The following is an 18,289-nucleotide window of genomic DNA, read 5'->3' as shown; positions in this document are numbered from 1 at the left end:
AGTGCTCTGTCTGGTGTGTTGATAGTGGCAATACTTACATCTAAGGTGTTAAGGATTCTTAGTATCAACTTCAGAATTATATACTCAAAATCTTACAACCAAGTCCATCCCTTATCCTGTAACTTATACACATTCTTACTTCATTTTAGGAGGGCCCCTTCTGTTCCTCTGCAATTTCCTTGATTATCACGTTCAGATTGGAAGGGAAGTCGTACTCCAGAAGCTAATCTTCCAACTTTTTTCATAACAAGTTGCTGCAAAAGTTGATACCTACCGTCTCTTTCCATAACTTCTTTCTCAGCGCAGACCTTAAACTGAAAACTCATTTTATTTGCATGAAGCTTCTAAATTGATATAAACAACTGATCTGTCGGAATAAGAAATTAAGAAGATTAACAAATTCCGCATTCATATCAGCTATGCTTTCTGGGAAATTTCACACTCCACGCCTAAATTCCTAGATGTTTTCTTCAATGTGGGACTTAGCTTCCTTGTTTGTAACACCATCCAGATGAACTAATGGGCTTTCATATGTGCAAACCCTTTTAATCAAGAAAACAAATAATAGAATTGAAGCGTGGTTGATTATTTTAAGGATACAACAATTCTTAAAATAACAAAAACATGATGATAAAATAGCAGTATTAAGTTTTATATAATGTTTTTCACAACATTATAAATTTCAGAAAAATTATATTTATTCATTTATTACTATTCTTTTTAAAGTTATATTTATTCGAATAAATTTATTTAATTACAAATAAAAATTATTATTATTTTTAAATAAAAATAATAATTGTATGTATAAAAATAAAATTCATCTTTTGACCTAACAATAACCCAATACATAAGCCCACTGGATAGGCTAGTTACCCAATTCAATTATCAGAAAATTCTTTAAACTTTATATATATTTTCAGAAACACTTAAATAAATATATGTTAGGAATGTGGGATCATTAACATTGTAAATTACTAATAGATATAGATTAAAAATATTTATAAAAGCTTGATATTAAATATAGTAATGTTTATTATTTTTAAAAGATAAAAGTTTTGATAATTGTCTACTTGAATTATGACCCATTGATAGGAGGTAACAACTCAGTTAACTTTTTAAATGCAATATAGACAATAACTAGAGGGTAATCGAATCACCAACACAATTTCAAATCTATAAAATTAAATCTTGTTTAATATTTATCTACTAGTCATCTAATTTTCTCATGTATATTTTTCCTTATTGATAATCGACGTCATGTTGAATGCCTTTTCATCGATTTGGTAGGAAAGCACGCCTAATGAGTACATTATCTATTTTCTTTTAAAAATGACTTATTTTCCAAAACATCTAAAAAATCAATCTAAAAACCTTAATCATTTCTTAAAAATCAAAATTACCCTTTAATTTCATATTTATTTATAAGACTAGTATTTGATACATTGTAAAAAAGTGGAAATATTTCATAAATAGAGTTAAGATAATAGAACTTGTATTTTAAAATATATATTTGAAATATATTTAAATAAATAAATAAAACAGAAGTCAATTATTATTGTATCGATAGAAACAATAAGGTATGTTCTAGGATTTTTTTTCTTCCTTTGATTCGTTTTTTTTTTTTTTGCTTTGACAAATTTTTTTTACGTCAAACAAGCACATGAAAACAAGTAAAATATTCATTGTAAAATATTTTACATACAGTCTTGATATATGTTAACTATAACAAAAAAGATGTGAGAATAATTTTTAATTTTGAAAAACATTTTACTGAACTGATTAAATAATTATACAAATATAAATAATAATTAAAAAAAAAAGCAGATTCTGAAATTCCATTAGGAGTTGAGAAGTAGATAAAACTCCGTTAGTGAATGTCTTCAATGGTCTGTTAACCTAATACCGATAGGCTTTGGGTTTGGGTACAATCTCCAAGGAAAAAAGAAACAAGAAGAGAGTTGCAAATATCATTGCTAATATTGGATTAATCAAAGTGCTGGTAATGATCCATCCAAATATATTATTAAACTTATTTTCCTTCCACAAAAGTCTTCTTCCTTTTATCTTTTAATGGCAGACTCTGACTCAGTAGACGATTCCAAGGTCGAAGTTTGGCAGCAACATGATCACATTCACACTTTTCATTTCTCTACCTTTGAAAATAGAATTCAATAATAATCTGAATTATACTTGAATAAGGGAAACATAACATTTTAATATTTGTTAATCCAAGGAAAAACCTTTGTTAACAGAACTGAAACTCAAGGATTTTACTTGGATTACCAACAAATGTAGATATCAAGCTAAGTTAAGCCATATCTCGTCTGTTTCAAAGAAATGACTCATCCACTCCAACTCTAGAGGCTCCTCGTTATACAAATCGAACAAGCTACTATCACCATTGAAGCAAGATGTGGAGTACTCTTCATCTCTCTTGGACGAACCTTCTTCACTCGCCTTGTGTAGAGGCTCCTCCCTTTCGCTTACCTTAGAATTCTCAAGCACCGGTTCTTGCATTCTGGTTTGCTTCTCATTTTGCTTTATTTTCTTGCTCAAATGAGAATTCCAGTAGTTTTTTATTTCGTTATCGGTTCGACCTGGTAATCTTCCGGCAATCAATGACCACCTAAATCATAATTAACGTCATATTAATTTCAGTCATTCACCAATAAACCCAGACACTTAATTATCATAACCACGACATATATATATATATATATATATAATATAAACTAACATACCTGTTTCCGAGCAGTTTATGTAGCCTTAGTATCAGGTCTTCTTCTTGGTCTGAAATGTTGCCTCTCTTTATATTGGGCCTAAGGTAATTCATCCATCTCAACCTGCAACTCTTTCCACATCTGTTGAGACCTGAAACAAAGAGGAAAGCATCAAGTACAGTTTCAGAATAAAACTAGCTTAATATGATCTGCTTCATCGATCATTGTAAGAATTGAGTTGAACATGTATTCTCAAATGAACCTGCTTTTGCAGCAACAGCTTTCCACCTCTTTGGGCCATGAATTTCAACGACTTGAGCAAGCTTTTGGTCTTCTTCAGCTGTCCAAGCTCCTCTGTTCACTTCTTTCTTACTGCATTTAGTGCTTGTAGGAGCCATCGGCATCTTCTTCCACTTTCTTCCTATATTTCCCAGAGATGGGTGGTAGGGATTTGCAAAGCTATACTGGCAGGGATTATTTATGGAAGTTGATATATATATGATTGTAGAATAAAGGAATCTATTATATTTTATGTTCATACAAAAGATTACCAGTGCTACAATCCAGCGGCTGCTAAAGACATACAATATTATATAATATAATATAATATATAATATATTAATTGCATGTGATGTTTTTAGTGGAGAAGAAAAATACATGTAATCTCTCAAGCTTGCATGTATAATTTATATATAATATGTAATTTATATATAATTAGCGTCTGACGTTTAGTGGAGAAGAAGAATGAGCAACTGGGGGAATGAGCTCGATCCTCTAGATTTGAGGACAACAAAGAGTCAAATTAAATGTCAGTCAAACCCATCATATACGTGACATGACCTCATTGTCTGTGTCGCGTCCGGGAATATATAACACTAGCTATTGTGAACTGTGAAGTAAAAATTGTTTTTGAGTCTTTTATTAATTTGTAATTAAAGTAAAGTCACTGAATCAAATGGGAAAATTTTGTTCTAACTATAAGCACATGATCCATTCCTTTTATATATATCTTAAAAGGTCCTGAGATTCAGTTTCCGGTCATAGAAGCATGTTACATACGGTTGGAAGATAGAGTACAAAAGGATGTTGGTGGGATAAATCACCTAATCCCAGAAAAATGTAAGGGGTTTAGGTGAAGATTAAACAGCGCTTACGACATGTGAGAGTGATGGATTTAGCATGTAATTCAGGAATGGTATCTTAGTGGATGTATATATATGGCTTGGAAGGGTCTGTCCTCTTGTACGTATCTTCAGATTCAGATACAAACGCCTGCTAAACTTAAACCCACTAGGCTACCTAAAATAGATCTAATATACATTCAAGTATTCTAATATTATTTTTATATATCAAAGGTGAAACTTGGACGAGGTGATATAATATATATTCAAGCAGGGACGGCGCGAAGGGCAGGCAGGGGTAAATTATAAGTTAATTTAGTTGTAGAAATTTATTTTGGCCTCTCCAAACATGAAATTTTTTAGTTTCCTTTCAAATTCTATTAACAATATACAAATATAAAGTTATATTTTAACTCCAAAAATAAATTTCTAGCTTCATCATGTGGTCAAGTGAATCCACCAGTTAAGATAGTTTTTATGGCTAAATTTTACTATTAATTATTGTATTAGATGTAGGTTTAGTTCATATACTTCAAAATGATAAAAACAGTTTCTATATTTTTGAATCAGTCAATTTTAGTTAGTGTATTCTTCAAATTTTAAATTTCAATCTTAAACCAAATAATAACAATTAAATTCAATTGATTAAATTTGGTTATTGATTTTGTACAATGCATAAAATTATAGACTTAGTTCATGTTTTTCAATTGGATCATTTTAGTCCCTACTTTTTAAATTTTAAATTACAATTTTAGCACAAACGACAATAATTAAATCTATTTAACGGACTTTTTTATGAGTAAAATGTGAAAGTAACTAGTTAGCTAGCACAACATTGCACATGTAGTAATATATTTGTCGCATCAAATTTTAAAAATAATAAAACTTAATAAATTTAAAATCAACCATTTAATAAAGATTATAATTTTAAAATTTAAAAATAAAATTACTGAAATTATCAAATTAAAATATAAAAATTAAATTTACAACTTTTTTTTTTTTTTCATTCAATGCCTTCTGATTTTGGATTGAAGCAAATTTTTTTTTCCAACTATTTGTGGAAAGAGATAATGGTGCGTCAATCTTTTGTTGTGATGAGCACGAGAGGCAATCATAGAAACATTTTAATCGTTATAAATATAAATTTGAATATATAGAAACAGAGGTTCCAAGTTGCAAGCACCCACATCCCTGTCATGATTACTGATGTATGTAACGGTGATCATGCGTGTAGTAAATTATTTCAATAAATTAGGTAACAGCCGGTTTTTTTTACTTATTGTGGGTTTAGTTAGAATAATGATGACAATTATCTAACATTGTAGTTTGGGAACTAATATTCTTAATCATCTCCAGAAAACTCCATCCTACACCACACCCACTTATGCTCCAATGGTTTGTTGTAAAGTCAATAAGTTTTGAAACAAGAAACTCGGGTTTTTTACCTCAATATTATAAAAAAAAAATTATACACCAAAATGGGTTGTCAGCTAGATTAATTACGAAAATGATATACTTTTTGGGGTCGTGCCTACTTGACAGACACAACCTATTATTTTATTATTAATTTTTTTGTTGTAAAAATTATTATTATATTATTTTAATATTTATATTAATATATGGATAAAAATACGGGTTTTATACGGATAAAAAATACCCGAAACGGGTCGAGCCTGTCAGGTAGGCACGACTAGTCGTGCCTAACAGGCAGGCACAACACCCTGCACATTTCTTTTTTCTTTATTTGCATTTTACAAAAAATTAGTCTTATATCACTTTTGGTCCTCTACTAGGCCTAAAATTAAAATTCAATCTTTATACTTGAATTTCTACAATAATATTTGGTCCTATTTTTATAATTTTTTTCTAAATAATTAATATTGTTAATTACTCTGTTAAAGTTTTTAACGTGTTTTTAAACAAAATATTAGTTTAACAAAACAATGATATGTTGTCGTAATAAGTTTTAAATAATAAAATTTCTAACAAAAATGTATTCCAACTTAACATATCATTGTTTTGTTAAACTAATATTTTATTTAAAAAACAAATCAAAATTTTATCGAGTAATTAACAAAAATTTTAATACAATTTTGTTAGAAATTTTATTATTTAAAACTTATTCAACTTAACATATCATTGTTTTGTTAAACTAATCAAAAATTTTATAGAGTAATTAACAAAAATTTTAATACAATTTTGTTTGAAATTTTATTATTTAAAACTTATTCTAACTTAACATATCATTGTTTTGTTAAACTAATTTTTGTTTAAAAAAACACGTCAAAAATTTTATTAGAGTAATTAACAATGTTAATTATTTGGAAAAAAATTATAAAAAATAGAACCAAATATTATTGTAGATATTCAAGTATAAAGATTGAATTTTAATTTTAGGCCTAGTAGAGGGACCAAAAGTGATATAAGACCAATTTTTTGTAAAATGCAAAGAAAGAAAAGGGAAATGTGCAGGGTGTTGTGCCTACTGACAAAGCTTGACCTGCTTCGGTATTTTTATCCGATAAAACCCGTATTTTTATCTATATATTAATATAAATATTAAAAATAATATAATAATAATTTTTTAAAACAAAAAAAGAAATTTAATAATAAAATAATGGGTTGTGCCTGTCAGGTAGGCACAATCCCAAAAAGTATACCATTTTCGTAATTAATCTAGCTGACAACTCATTTTGGTGTATAAATTTTTTTTTTTATAATATTAGGGTAAAAAACCCCAAGAAACTCAATGTGGAACCAAATATTTTTTTTCTTTTTATAACTCAAATTCTCTTGCCAGAGTCAACACCCATGCCTTAATAGGCTTTACATTTGAGTGTATTATATTGTAAGAAGAGATTACCACTTACAACTTAAAATTTTACATCAATAAACAATTTAACCAAAGATAACTCATTTTCACTACACCAATGATTAATTGACACAAATTATAATTTGTTGACAATATAACGAAAAAAGAAGAAGTTATTTTAATTTGTAAAATGGTTATATCCTTAATAACATGGGACAAGTGGTTATGAATCGACTCCTCGTAAGTTATTTAGGTCTTCTTATTGGACTAGCCTATCAACGGTCTATGACACACCCCTCATTAAAGCCAGCTAAGTTTAATTGTCCTATACGACCTCAATGATAAGAATGTTAGAACATGACAACTAGACCTGATTATGGATCGAGTTTGGGTCATGTCAGTGTCAAATTTTAGGCCTAGGCCTGTCCCAAAAAGGCCTAAAACTTTTCTCAAGCCCGACTAGATAAAAAAATGCTAAAATCGTGCTCGACCTGGTCCTCCCGTATTAAATTTTTTTTATATAAAAGTAAATTTAAAAAAATATAATACATCAAATACACTAAAAACATTAAAATAAATGTTTTTCAACAAATTAAAAATGCATTAAGAAAAAAAATTTATACTTAAATAATACAAATATAGTTACAACTTAGCAAGCAAACCTCTAAAATAGTAGCAAATTAACAATAAAACAACAGTTATACAATATCCAAACAATAACAACAAAATATTAGCAATATAATAGCAAAATGACAGCAAAACAACAAGAAGAAAAATAATTTATGCATATTCGGAATTTGACCGACCCTAGGCAAAAAAATTGCCCAAGGCTCGACCAGTTTAGAAAGCGGGTCTTATTTTTTGTCCAATCCCATTTTTGGGTCTATATTTTGCTCAAACCCTCCCACTTTTAGGATAGACCTTGAACATAGTTAGGTGGCCCAACCTAAGAACAAGTTAATGACAACCTACGATATTAGCAATACCACACAGTACATGCCACGGTGACACCTAACCTAAACAACATTGACATTTAGCCAACCCACATAAATATTCAATTTATCATACGACTTAATAAATGGCACTACAAGACAATGAGTGACTAAACTTGATCATGTGTTGAGCCACTCACCTAGGCTCGAAGGCCCACTCGAAAAGTGAGAGGATTTTGGTAAAAATATAGGCCCGAAATATGAACTTGGACAAAAAATGAGGCTCGTTTTCTAAACGAGTCAAGCCTCGATATGATTTTTTGCCCGAGCCCAACCTAAATCAACCTAAACTTTTTTATTTTATTTCTGTTGCTGCTTTGTTGCCATTTATGTAACACCCCTAACTCGTATCCGATGCCGGAATAGGGTTACGAGGCATTACCGAACAAGACATCTCATTCACATACATTTATACATTCATAATCAAAATCTATTCACAATGTCCTTTATAAAGTTCTACGAGACCTTAAAACATGCTTAAAAATAGTTCGGGACTGAACCGATAACATTTGCAAACTTAGGAAAACTTAGAAAATTTTTCAACATTTAAGGGTCACACGCCCGTGTGAATAGCCCGTGTGCCTCACACGGCCACTAGACATGCCCATGTGTCTAGGCCGTGTTTATACTGCCTTAATTTGAAAGGGTACCCCAGGGGACACATGGCCGTGTAACATAGCCGTGTGTGACACACGGTTAAGACACACGCCCGTGTCTCTGTCCATATTGACAAAAATAGGCCATTTGTAAAGCCAATTTGTCATCCTACACTCATGCATACATAACAACCAATTTAGAAACATTTCCATACACTTATAGTCAGCCAAAACATACCAATTCACACACATATCATACCATCTATCATCAACCATTTTAACTACTCAATTCCATATTCAAAAGATACTAAATCATTATGCCAAAATCATCATAACTTGCATAAGTTCCATATACATTAATTCATCATATTATCATCTATTTCATATCACAAAACACATCATTAAACTTTATCAACACTAAGGCCATTACACCAAATCAAACCAATATACATAAGGCATTATGCACATCACTTAGGCCAACTTAAATGACCAAAAACATACCAACATTTTCAACCAAAAGTAAGCCAAATCTCATGGCTTAAATCATAATTCAAAACATATCATCAACTCACTAGCTTATACATGTCATATACCATGTTTACAAGCATCTAAAAATACCAACAATGTAATACCCCATACCCGTACCTAAGACCGGGATAGGATATGAGGCATTACCGAAATTTTCAGAATAATTTCAATTAATTTATATTATTTAGTATTCATTTTCATATTTCATGTAACATCCTTTTCATATATTCAATTCAAAATATCATATAAAATACTATACAATACTTAAATTTTCATATTTACATGCTCATTCAGGGTATCCTAACCTACCTGACTAAATTGCAGAAATACCAAAATTTAAGGGCATATTGGTAATTTACCATTTTCCCAAATTTCACCCAATCTTAAATTGATAATTTCAATCAATTTATTAATTTAGATAATAAAACAATTTATTCCTTCAATTTAGTCATTTTTGACATTTTACAAAATTCCCTAAAGTTTTACTTTTATTCAATTTAGTCCATGAGCTTAAAACATGCAAATTAGCCATGCTAACTGAATATTCATATATATTTTCCTCCTCCTCCTCTCCATTCCACATCCTTAATGTATATAACATTCTTGTCAAGACGATTTCACAATTTACTTATTAATGCTCACATCAATGCATTCACACGAGTCATAGTCACTCAATTATTTATAATTCGAGCTCTGAGCTCAAAATTAAGATCCGTAAATTTTCCCTAAAACTAGACTCACATATCATTCCACCATAAAATTTTAAGAATTTTTGGTTTAGCCAATTAGTACAGTTTATTCATTTAAGTTTCCCTGTTTCACTATCCAACAGCTTCGACCTCTCTTCACTAAAAATTAATTATATCACAAGACAAAACTCAGATAATGTTCCCATTGATTTCTATTGAAAATAGACTCATTAAGAATTCTAAGCATATAAATTTGAGACTCTAATTAATTTTCTCCAATTTTTGGTGATTTTCCAAAGTCAAAACAGGGGAACCCGAATTCATTATATCTCATAATTTACAAATCTATTGCTTACACCGTTTCTTCTATGAAAAACTAGACTCAATAAGCTTTAATTTCATATTTTATTCATCTTCTAATTCGATTTCTACAATTTATGGTGATTTTTCAAACTTAGTCTACTTCTGCTGTCCAATATTGTTTTAGTTCAAGATGTTTATTACCATTTTTCCTCTAAATTTCAAAGGTCATACAATTCAGTCCTTGCTCAATTAGCCCATCTATTAAGCTAATTTTTCTAAATTAACATTTTATTCCATCATTCTAAACTATTACAAAATATTTGAAAATCAGAATTTTAACACTAAACCTTAATTCACAACTTTTTCACAATTAGGTCCTAAAATCAATATCTATTGAAATTACTTGATAAAATCATCAAACAACAAAATCAAAGCTTCAAATTCATTTTATTTCATCATAAACAGCTAACACTTATCAATGATAGCTTTTAATTTTGTTCATAAAATCAAAAACTAATGAATTAAAAACTTGGACCTAATTGTAAAAGTCACAAAAACATAAAAATCTCAAAGAAAAGGGTAAGAATTGAACTCACATATGTCAAAGAATGAAAAACCAGCAGCTTTCAGACCTCCCATGGTGTTTTTGCTGAAGAAAAATGATGATATCTCTAGATTTTTCAAATTTATCTTGTTTTATATATTTAATTTGCAAAATTTCCCATTTTGCCCTTGTTTCTCCTTGTCTTTTTTGCTGATTTTCTTGCCCAACCGTCCAGCCCATACAATTTGGGTCCAATTGCCTTTTAAATCCCTCCTTTTTAATCACTTAAACTATTTAATCACAATTTAATAAATTTCGCACTATTTTCAATTTAATCCTTTTTAATTAATTGACTAACCAAACGTTAAAATTTTCTAACGAAACTTTAATACTAACTTAATAACACTCCATAAATATTTATAAAAATATTTATGGCTCGGTTTATAAATCCGAAGTCTCGATACCTCGTTTTCAACCAAATTTACCTGATTAATTCTTTTAAAATCGCAAAATTCACTAATTAAAAATAATTCTTTTAAGTTAGCGCTTGGCCTATAATTATTATTTGTTAAAATTTCTAAACTTACTCGTCGGATTTAGTGATCTCGAATCACTGTTTCTGACGCCACTGAAAAATTTGGCTGTTACAAATAAGTAGTCGATGGTGTGATGATGGTTCCCGATGATCCCCAATGTCCGTGCTAGCTTCGATTCTCTATAAAACAAAGACAAATAACACACAGTAAGCTTCATGCTTAGTAAGTTCGTACTAAATATACTCAACAATTCATAAAATACAAATCATCAAATAATAAACACTTAGTAAGTCTAATATCATCATTCAATTCTAGTCCATGACCATTATCATGTATACAAATCCCTCACTTCATACGCATAGTATCAACTACCATATAGGTTTCGTATCGTACGTACCTGTACTTTTCCGTATTTATTTATTTCATTCTCACCTCTTTATTCAATACATTAAACCACCCAGCAATCTTTCAATATTCAATAAACTCGTATACTTAGTGCAATAATAATTAGCTGAAGTCATAACGATATCACACACATAATGCCATCACATTTTACCGAAGCTATCTCGGTATCGCACACTTAGTGCCTCACATAGTCGAAGCTATTCAAATTCGCACACTAAGTGCTTTATATAGCCGAAGCTATCTCGAAACACACACTGGTGCCAAACATAGTCGATTTATCGCCGTACGCAATCGTAGTCTCATATGTACAATTTATGCAATATTAAAGCATTAAAACATAATTGTAGCAATGTTTATCACATATGAATTTATCTCGTACTCGGAATTGACGAATCGAATCGATTACTCGACAACCTTCGATTTTCCCCTATTCAAATCCGAATTCTTTCTTTCTTGATCTATATGTATTCAAAATTAACTCTTTTATTCCTCAATTCATTCAATTTCATCCAAAATACACAAATTTGGGAAATTTTACACATTAACCCCTATAAATTCACATTTTCTCAATTTAGTCACTATTTCATAAAAACACAAATTACTCAAAATTCACTAAGACTCATGCTTGTCTGAATTCTCTATGGGTCCCTAACAGCCCATATTTCACATTTATTTCACAATTTAACCCCTCAATTTACACTTTTCACAAATTAGTCATTTTTATGAAATTTCACTAAAAATCACTTTACAAAACATGATAATCTATCAACAATTACTCATTTTCCATCATCAAACATTCAAGAACACATGAATTCATCAATGGAAACTTTCATAATCATCAAAACTTTCAAAAATTGAGGCACGGGCTAGCTAGTACTCAAAGCAACAATAACAAAAACATGGAAATCATTAAAAAACGAGCTAAAACCGTACCTTAATCAAGATGAACAAGCTAGCCGAAATGTTAAAGGTTCCAAACCCTATTTTGTTTTCTATTTTCGGTGAAGAAATGTAAAGGATTAACACAAAATCACTTTGATTTTGTTTAATATTCATTAATACATAGATTACCATTTTACCATTGATTATTAAACCATTTTATTATCAAATATAAGACCATTTATGTCCATTCCCACTATAAATGGTCTATTTACAACATAAGGACCTTTCATTTAATAATTCATAGCAAATAAATACCTTTAACAAATAGAATGCAACTTTTGCATTTTATGCGATTTAGTCCTTTCGTCAAATTAAGCACTCAAACGTTAAAATTATTCCACGAAATTTTCACACATACATATTCACATGCTATAAACATAAAAAATAATATTAAAATAATTTTATGACTTCGAATTTGTGGTTCCAAAACCACAGTTTCGATTTAGCTAAAACCGAGCTGTTACAATTTACGCTATTATATTGCTATTAATTTGTTGTTATTGTTTGAATATTGTATAACTATTGTTTTATTATTAATTTTGCTAGAGACATTTGCTTACTAAGTTGCAAATATCTTTAATGTTATTTAAGTGTAAAGACTTCTTTTAATATAATTTCAATTTGTTGGGAAATATTTATTTTAATATTTTTAGTGTATTTAATGTATTATATTTTTAAATTTATTTTTATATAAAAATAATATAAATTAAATTTAATTCGGGCGAGCCGAGCCTAATTTGGGTTTAGCATTTTAAATCTGGACCAAACTTAGATAGAATTTTAAACTTATTTTTTAAATAGACCTAAAAAAAAAAATTTAGAATTTTGCATTCATTGAACCCAAACTCCCACTAGGTGTACGAGGGTAGGAGGATCTTGTCCTTTCCCACCATCTCTATTATTACCATCTCTCCCTTTTCCTATAACACCCCCAACCCGTATCCCTCGCCGGAATCGGGTTACGGAGTATTACCAGAGTTTACCGATTAAACAGACAAAAATTTCAAACATTTCATATCATCAAAACAAGTCATCAAAGCATCATTTTAAATCCAAATTATAAGCATACTAAATCTAAATCAATTTGCTTAGTTCATGAGCACTTAAACATAGAATTAAATTCACATGCACCTATTTAGATTTAGTTCAATTTACCATGCTATAATATGGCTTCAAAAACAAACACATATTTATATGTATAAAACCAAGCAAAATTAAACTTATAACCTCATTTACAATCAAACCAAAAAATAACTATTATTTAGACACCTTAAGTACATGCCGACACAAAGTATAAACATCACCACATTTGAGTTTGGGATTGTTGTTGGATGCTGAATCGGCGATAAAAAATTAAGTACCTAACCTGCGCACCGAAAACAAAGTCGTAAGCTGAGTATAAACTCAGTGGTATTTTTATAATTCGAATATTTAAAGACAAAATAATATAATAGGCACAATTAAATATTAAGCACAATTGAGTATTTAAAACTCACATTTATTTATACGATCGTATTAACCATTCAATACTCAAATCATAAATACAACATTTTATACCATACTCAATTCTCATCACTTGCTATATAAATAGATTTTCAAAATTTATTTCACATTTTATTATATAATTGCATTATTCATTCCATAGTCATTTCATGAGTATATAACTCATATATTCCATATATTTGCAACATATTGCACATTCTATTTTCAATATTTCACTATTAACTTCCATTTGTCATACCGTACATTTCAATATCACTTATAAAACTTTATTATTCATTTACCTCTATTAACATGACTCGGACTTGGACTGATACATGGGTCCAACCAAAACATACCAGTTTGGCACCTAGTGCCTTATCGGATAATTCAAAGTAATAATTTGAAACCTAGTGTCTCATCGGCTAAACCGAAGTAAATTAGCACCCAGTACCTCATTGAATTAATCTGAAATAATAAATTGACACCCAATGTCTCATCGACTCGAAGTCGAAGAAATCTCTGAACTCTTCCAATCCTATGGCATGCCATCTATATTCGACTCAACCTGTTACATCTAATAGGGTTTAATTTAACATTTCAGATATAATCAATATCCAATACTGATTTTTCATATAATCACATAATTACACAAATATTCATTTCAATTCAAAAAAAGTAATCCATTCATAATATATATATATATATATCAATTCAATCAATTCCTTCGGTTTAAAATCAATTCAATATCAAAATACTAAATATTTATTCAACTACTTACCATAAGCATTCAATCAAAATTTAATAATTAACAACTAGATTCGGATTATAGAAATATAAACTAGAAATTCCAAGCTATTCCTCATCGATATTATCTTTCCCCTTTTTAGTTGATGATTCCTGATACGACGTTAGCTACGGAATTAAAACAATTAAAATTCATCAATACAATACAGTTTAATTTCATATTGAATATTTTAATTTTTACTCAATATTTGTCTAAATTTCAATTTAGTCTCTAAACCGAGACTAATTTTATTTCTTCACAATTAATCTTTTATTTTCATGCAAATTTCATTTTAGACTAAATTCAACTCCCTATTTTCACATAAATTCTTAAATTTTAAAATTTTCACAATTTAGTCCCTAATATACAAAATTTACTATTTGTTCTACAATTTAATCCTTTTAATTTCTAACTTAAAATCTATTAATTTAGTCCCCAATACTCAAATTATTCAACATATTAAAAACTCAATAATTTCTAAAATTTTGACATAAGTCGAGTAATATTTAATACCGAAATTCTAAAAACATAAAAATTACAAAAAAATAGACTAAATTAACTAACCAATTAAACTTTAAACTCCTGAAACCCTATCTTTTCTCCTTCTTTCCTTCTCTTTTTCTTTCCTTTCTTTCTTTCCCTGTTTCGTTTCTTTCTCTCCTGCTTTTTCTATTTCTTTTTCTTTTACTTAATTAATTTAATATAATATAATATATACTTAACATTTAAGTTTTATTATAATATTATATTATATATTTTAATTTTAAGTTTTATAATAAAATACACTTATGCCGCCTCATTTAATGCTAATGGCATAATTCTTCTTTGGTCCCTTAAATTTTTCTTTAATTAATAATTCAACTTTCATCTTATATGCAATTTAGTTCTTATTCCTAATTATTCTTAATTTATGCAAATTCATCAAACCAAAACTTAATTAACCACACAAATAGCTTCGTAAATATTTATTAAAAATATTTACTAGTCCGATTATGAGAACGAAGTCCCGAGAATGTATTTTTTTAATTTGATCTTTTTAAATTAATAAATAATCGAAACATTAAAAAATCTTAACAAAACTTTAATATCACATTAATGACACTCCGTAAATATTTATAAAAATATTTTATGCTCAGATTCTAAGAATAAGGTCCCGATACATTATTTTCTAAAACCACTAAAACTTAATAAATCACTTATATAACATAAATTATCAAATCAAAATATTTATTTTAAATTACACTTGTCTCATAAATATTAAATAATAATAGTTACGAACTTATTCATCAAATTTAGTGATCCCAAAACAACTCAAAAATACATTTCCGTTCTCTTTGTCCTCAAAAACCTCTTCCTACTCCCCTTTAATTAATTCTCCGACTTAGTTAAGATGAATCGCTACTCTTTGTTTGACCATTATCTTCTGTTTGTTGATAGTAATCAGTATATATCAACAAAAATAACTATAAAAAAAATTATGTTTTAATAATTACATCAAAGTAGAAAAAGAAATGATATAAAAATCTAGTCAAGCAGGATATCTAACTCAATTATAGCGCAAACCACCATTCAAAGCCACATAACTGATAATCCCCCCAACTTTTTTATATTTTAAATCCGAATCTGGGTTTGAGTTTCCTTTCTTGGTAAAATAATTTTTAAATACAGCTGAATAAATAGCCAAGCTTATAAACTCAAAATTCAATTAAGTATCAAAGATTCACACAGCAATAAATTAGTATTTCATAATAACAAGGCAGCAGCAACCTTCAAAATCACCCATCCCCTCACTCTTTTGTCATTGATGAAACAGTCGATTATTTTTTCTTCACATTTATGATTTTTCTTGTATTTTTCTCATGAACCATGCATCCATAATTTAGAACATTCCAAAATGCATGCCCCATGAAGATATATTGTTGAATTTCCAACTTTTCCAATAAGCTCATTTGGAGCAAATTGAACTTGAAATTTAACCCAAAAGACTGCATCAATAACCTTGTAAAACGATTTCCTTTTTTTCTTTTTTTATGTTTTATGATTAATTACTAGTTTAAGGTTATCCTATGCTAAAATCAGAGACCATAAGATTAACTGATAGACCTTAAAGGTGGGGGACTACTTGAAATTTTTTGCAGATTCAACATGTTGCCATTATTAAAGTTTTTTCCCCCTCATTTATAGCTTGATAATTGCGAGGAGAAATATCATAAAATTACAGAGAATAAAGTGGGCCATGAACTGAAGATGAAGCCATCATAGCAATTGCTCCGAAAAACTGAATAATGATGGGTAGAAAATTTCAAACCATTGTGAAACAATATTGTGATTGGGTAGCTAGCTACATGTCATTGAGAGCTTTGGCCATGGTGGGATTTTCCAAGGCATAGGGCGACTAAATCTTTACTTAATAATTCCCAGACTCGAATCATATCCCATGGCAGAAGTGCAAAAATGTTGCTCAGCCATCCCAAATCAAAATTTGTGTCATGTTGGATAATATTTAAAATTGTTAGATTAAATGAATGAAATGAATTGGGGTTTTGACACTGGTTATGAAATAAACAAAAAATTGAGTTGAAGGGAAAGGGAAATCTGCTTTTCATTCATGACAAAATATCCATGGAATCAAAGGACACATATGAAATCAAATGGTATTTGGATGTAATGAAGCGAAGGTGGAAAAATAATGGCATTTTTTTGGATTCTATAGGCATCATAAAATAAAAAATTTCATCTCACTATATATTATTATTCAGCATTATATCCAAAGCCAACTCCATTACATAAACGTGGACATTCACTCACAAGCGACAAGATAATGTATTCACAAGTTGCTATACATGCTCATAAACTGCAACAAATCATTTCTTTTTACATTATTACAAGATACCAACACTTTTGTTAAGGAAAGCAAATAGAGTTATGGACTTGTTGGGCTCATTGTTTTTGGTTCTATTCTCCTCATAAACAAAACAACAAAAAAAAAAAAAGCAGCAGCAGCAGTAGTGATGTTATAAGATTCTCATCCCCCAATATTCAACCTTAACTATGATGTTTATTGTCTTATTATCTTACTTCGGAAACATGATATCTTAACAAAATAACACCACAAGATTTATATATATCCCACACGAAATCTATTACCCACCTAAATTTTGGTCAAGAAAAATCAAAAAAAAGATTTCTAAAATTTCTTTAAAAACTTATATATATATAAGATTACGAACAGGACAATATCTTTGAAAGTTGAAACAAATATGCATGTTCCAAATACATGTACCTAAAAATTTTGAATAACCCTTTCTTCTTTCTTGGTATAAAATCATATTGTATGATGGAATTGAGCATATATGCCTTACTTTTCTTCTGAAGTTAGTACTAAATAAAACCATTTCGTTTTCGAATAGAATTGCATGGCATCATGCTTAAATCTTTCTTTGGATCAGGATATACACAAATTTCAGTAACCAATTTGTCAATGCTTAAACGAATCTTATATTATTAACCGTATAGACTATGCTCCATCGTTGTATAAAAATCATACATATGTATAGTTGACTGTGTTAACCCAAATATAAGATGGAATAACCTTGGAAAACATAGTTTATTGTAATAATATGAATATGTAAGTTGCAGATAAGTGAGGCTGTTATTAATGTAATTTATTGCCGTTGTGTTTGAGCAAAAGCAAATTTTAAATAAAAAGGTGCCGACGTTTGAAGTTTGAACAAGTCTCAATCAGAAGAACGCATGTATTATGCAATGAAAAAACAAGGTGTTGGAATGGTAGTGACACTCAGACCAAATTTCACATTGCCAAATCGGGGCACAA

General features: G+C 29.2%; 1 protein-coding gene across 1 annotated transcript; it reads right to left on the bottom strand.

The window, feature by feature from the left end:
• Nucleotides 1-2,138: 2,138 nt before the first annotated feature.
• LOC108486926 (transcription factor MYB114-like) lies at nt 2,139-3,212 on the bottom strand. Its single transcript, XM_017791096.2, has 3 exons — nt 2,983-3,212; nt 2,742-2,871; nt 2,139-2,626 (listed from the first exon to the last, which is right to left on the bottom strand). Exons 1-3 carry the CDS (start codon nt 3,122-3,124, stop codon nt 2,299-2,301), a joined length of 600 nt encoding a protein of 199 aa, XP_017646585.1. The 5' UTR covers nt 3,125-3,212; the 3' UTR covers nt 2,139-2,298.
• Nucleotides 3,213-18,289: the final 15,077 nt, after the last annotated feature.

The sequence above is a fragment of the Gossypium arboreum genome, chromosome 5, assembly GCF_025698485.1.
Source record: "Gossypium arboreum isolate Shixiya-1 chromosome 5, ASM2569848v2, whole genome shotgun sequence".
NCBI classification, from domain to species: domain Eukaryota; kingdom Viridiplantae; phylum Streptophyta; class Magnoliopsida; order Malvales; family Malvaceae; genus Gossypium; species Gossypium arboreum.
This window is presented reverse-complemented; position numbering and strand designations above follow the sequence as displayed.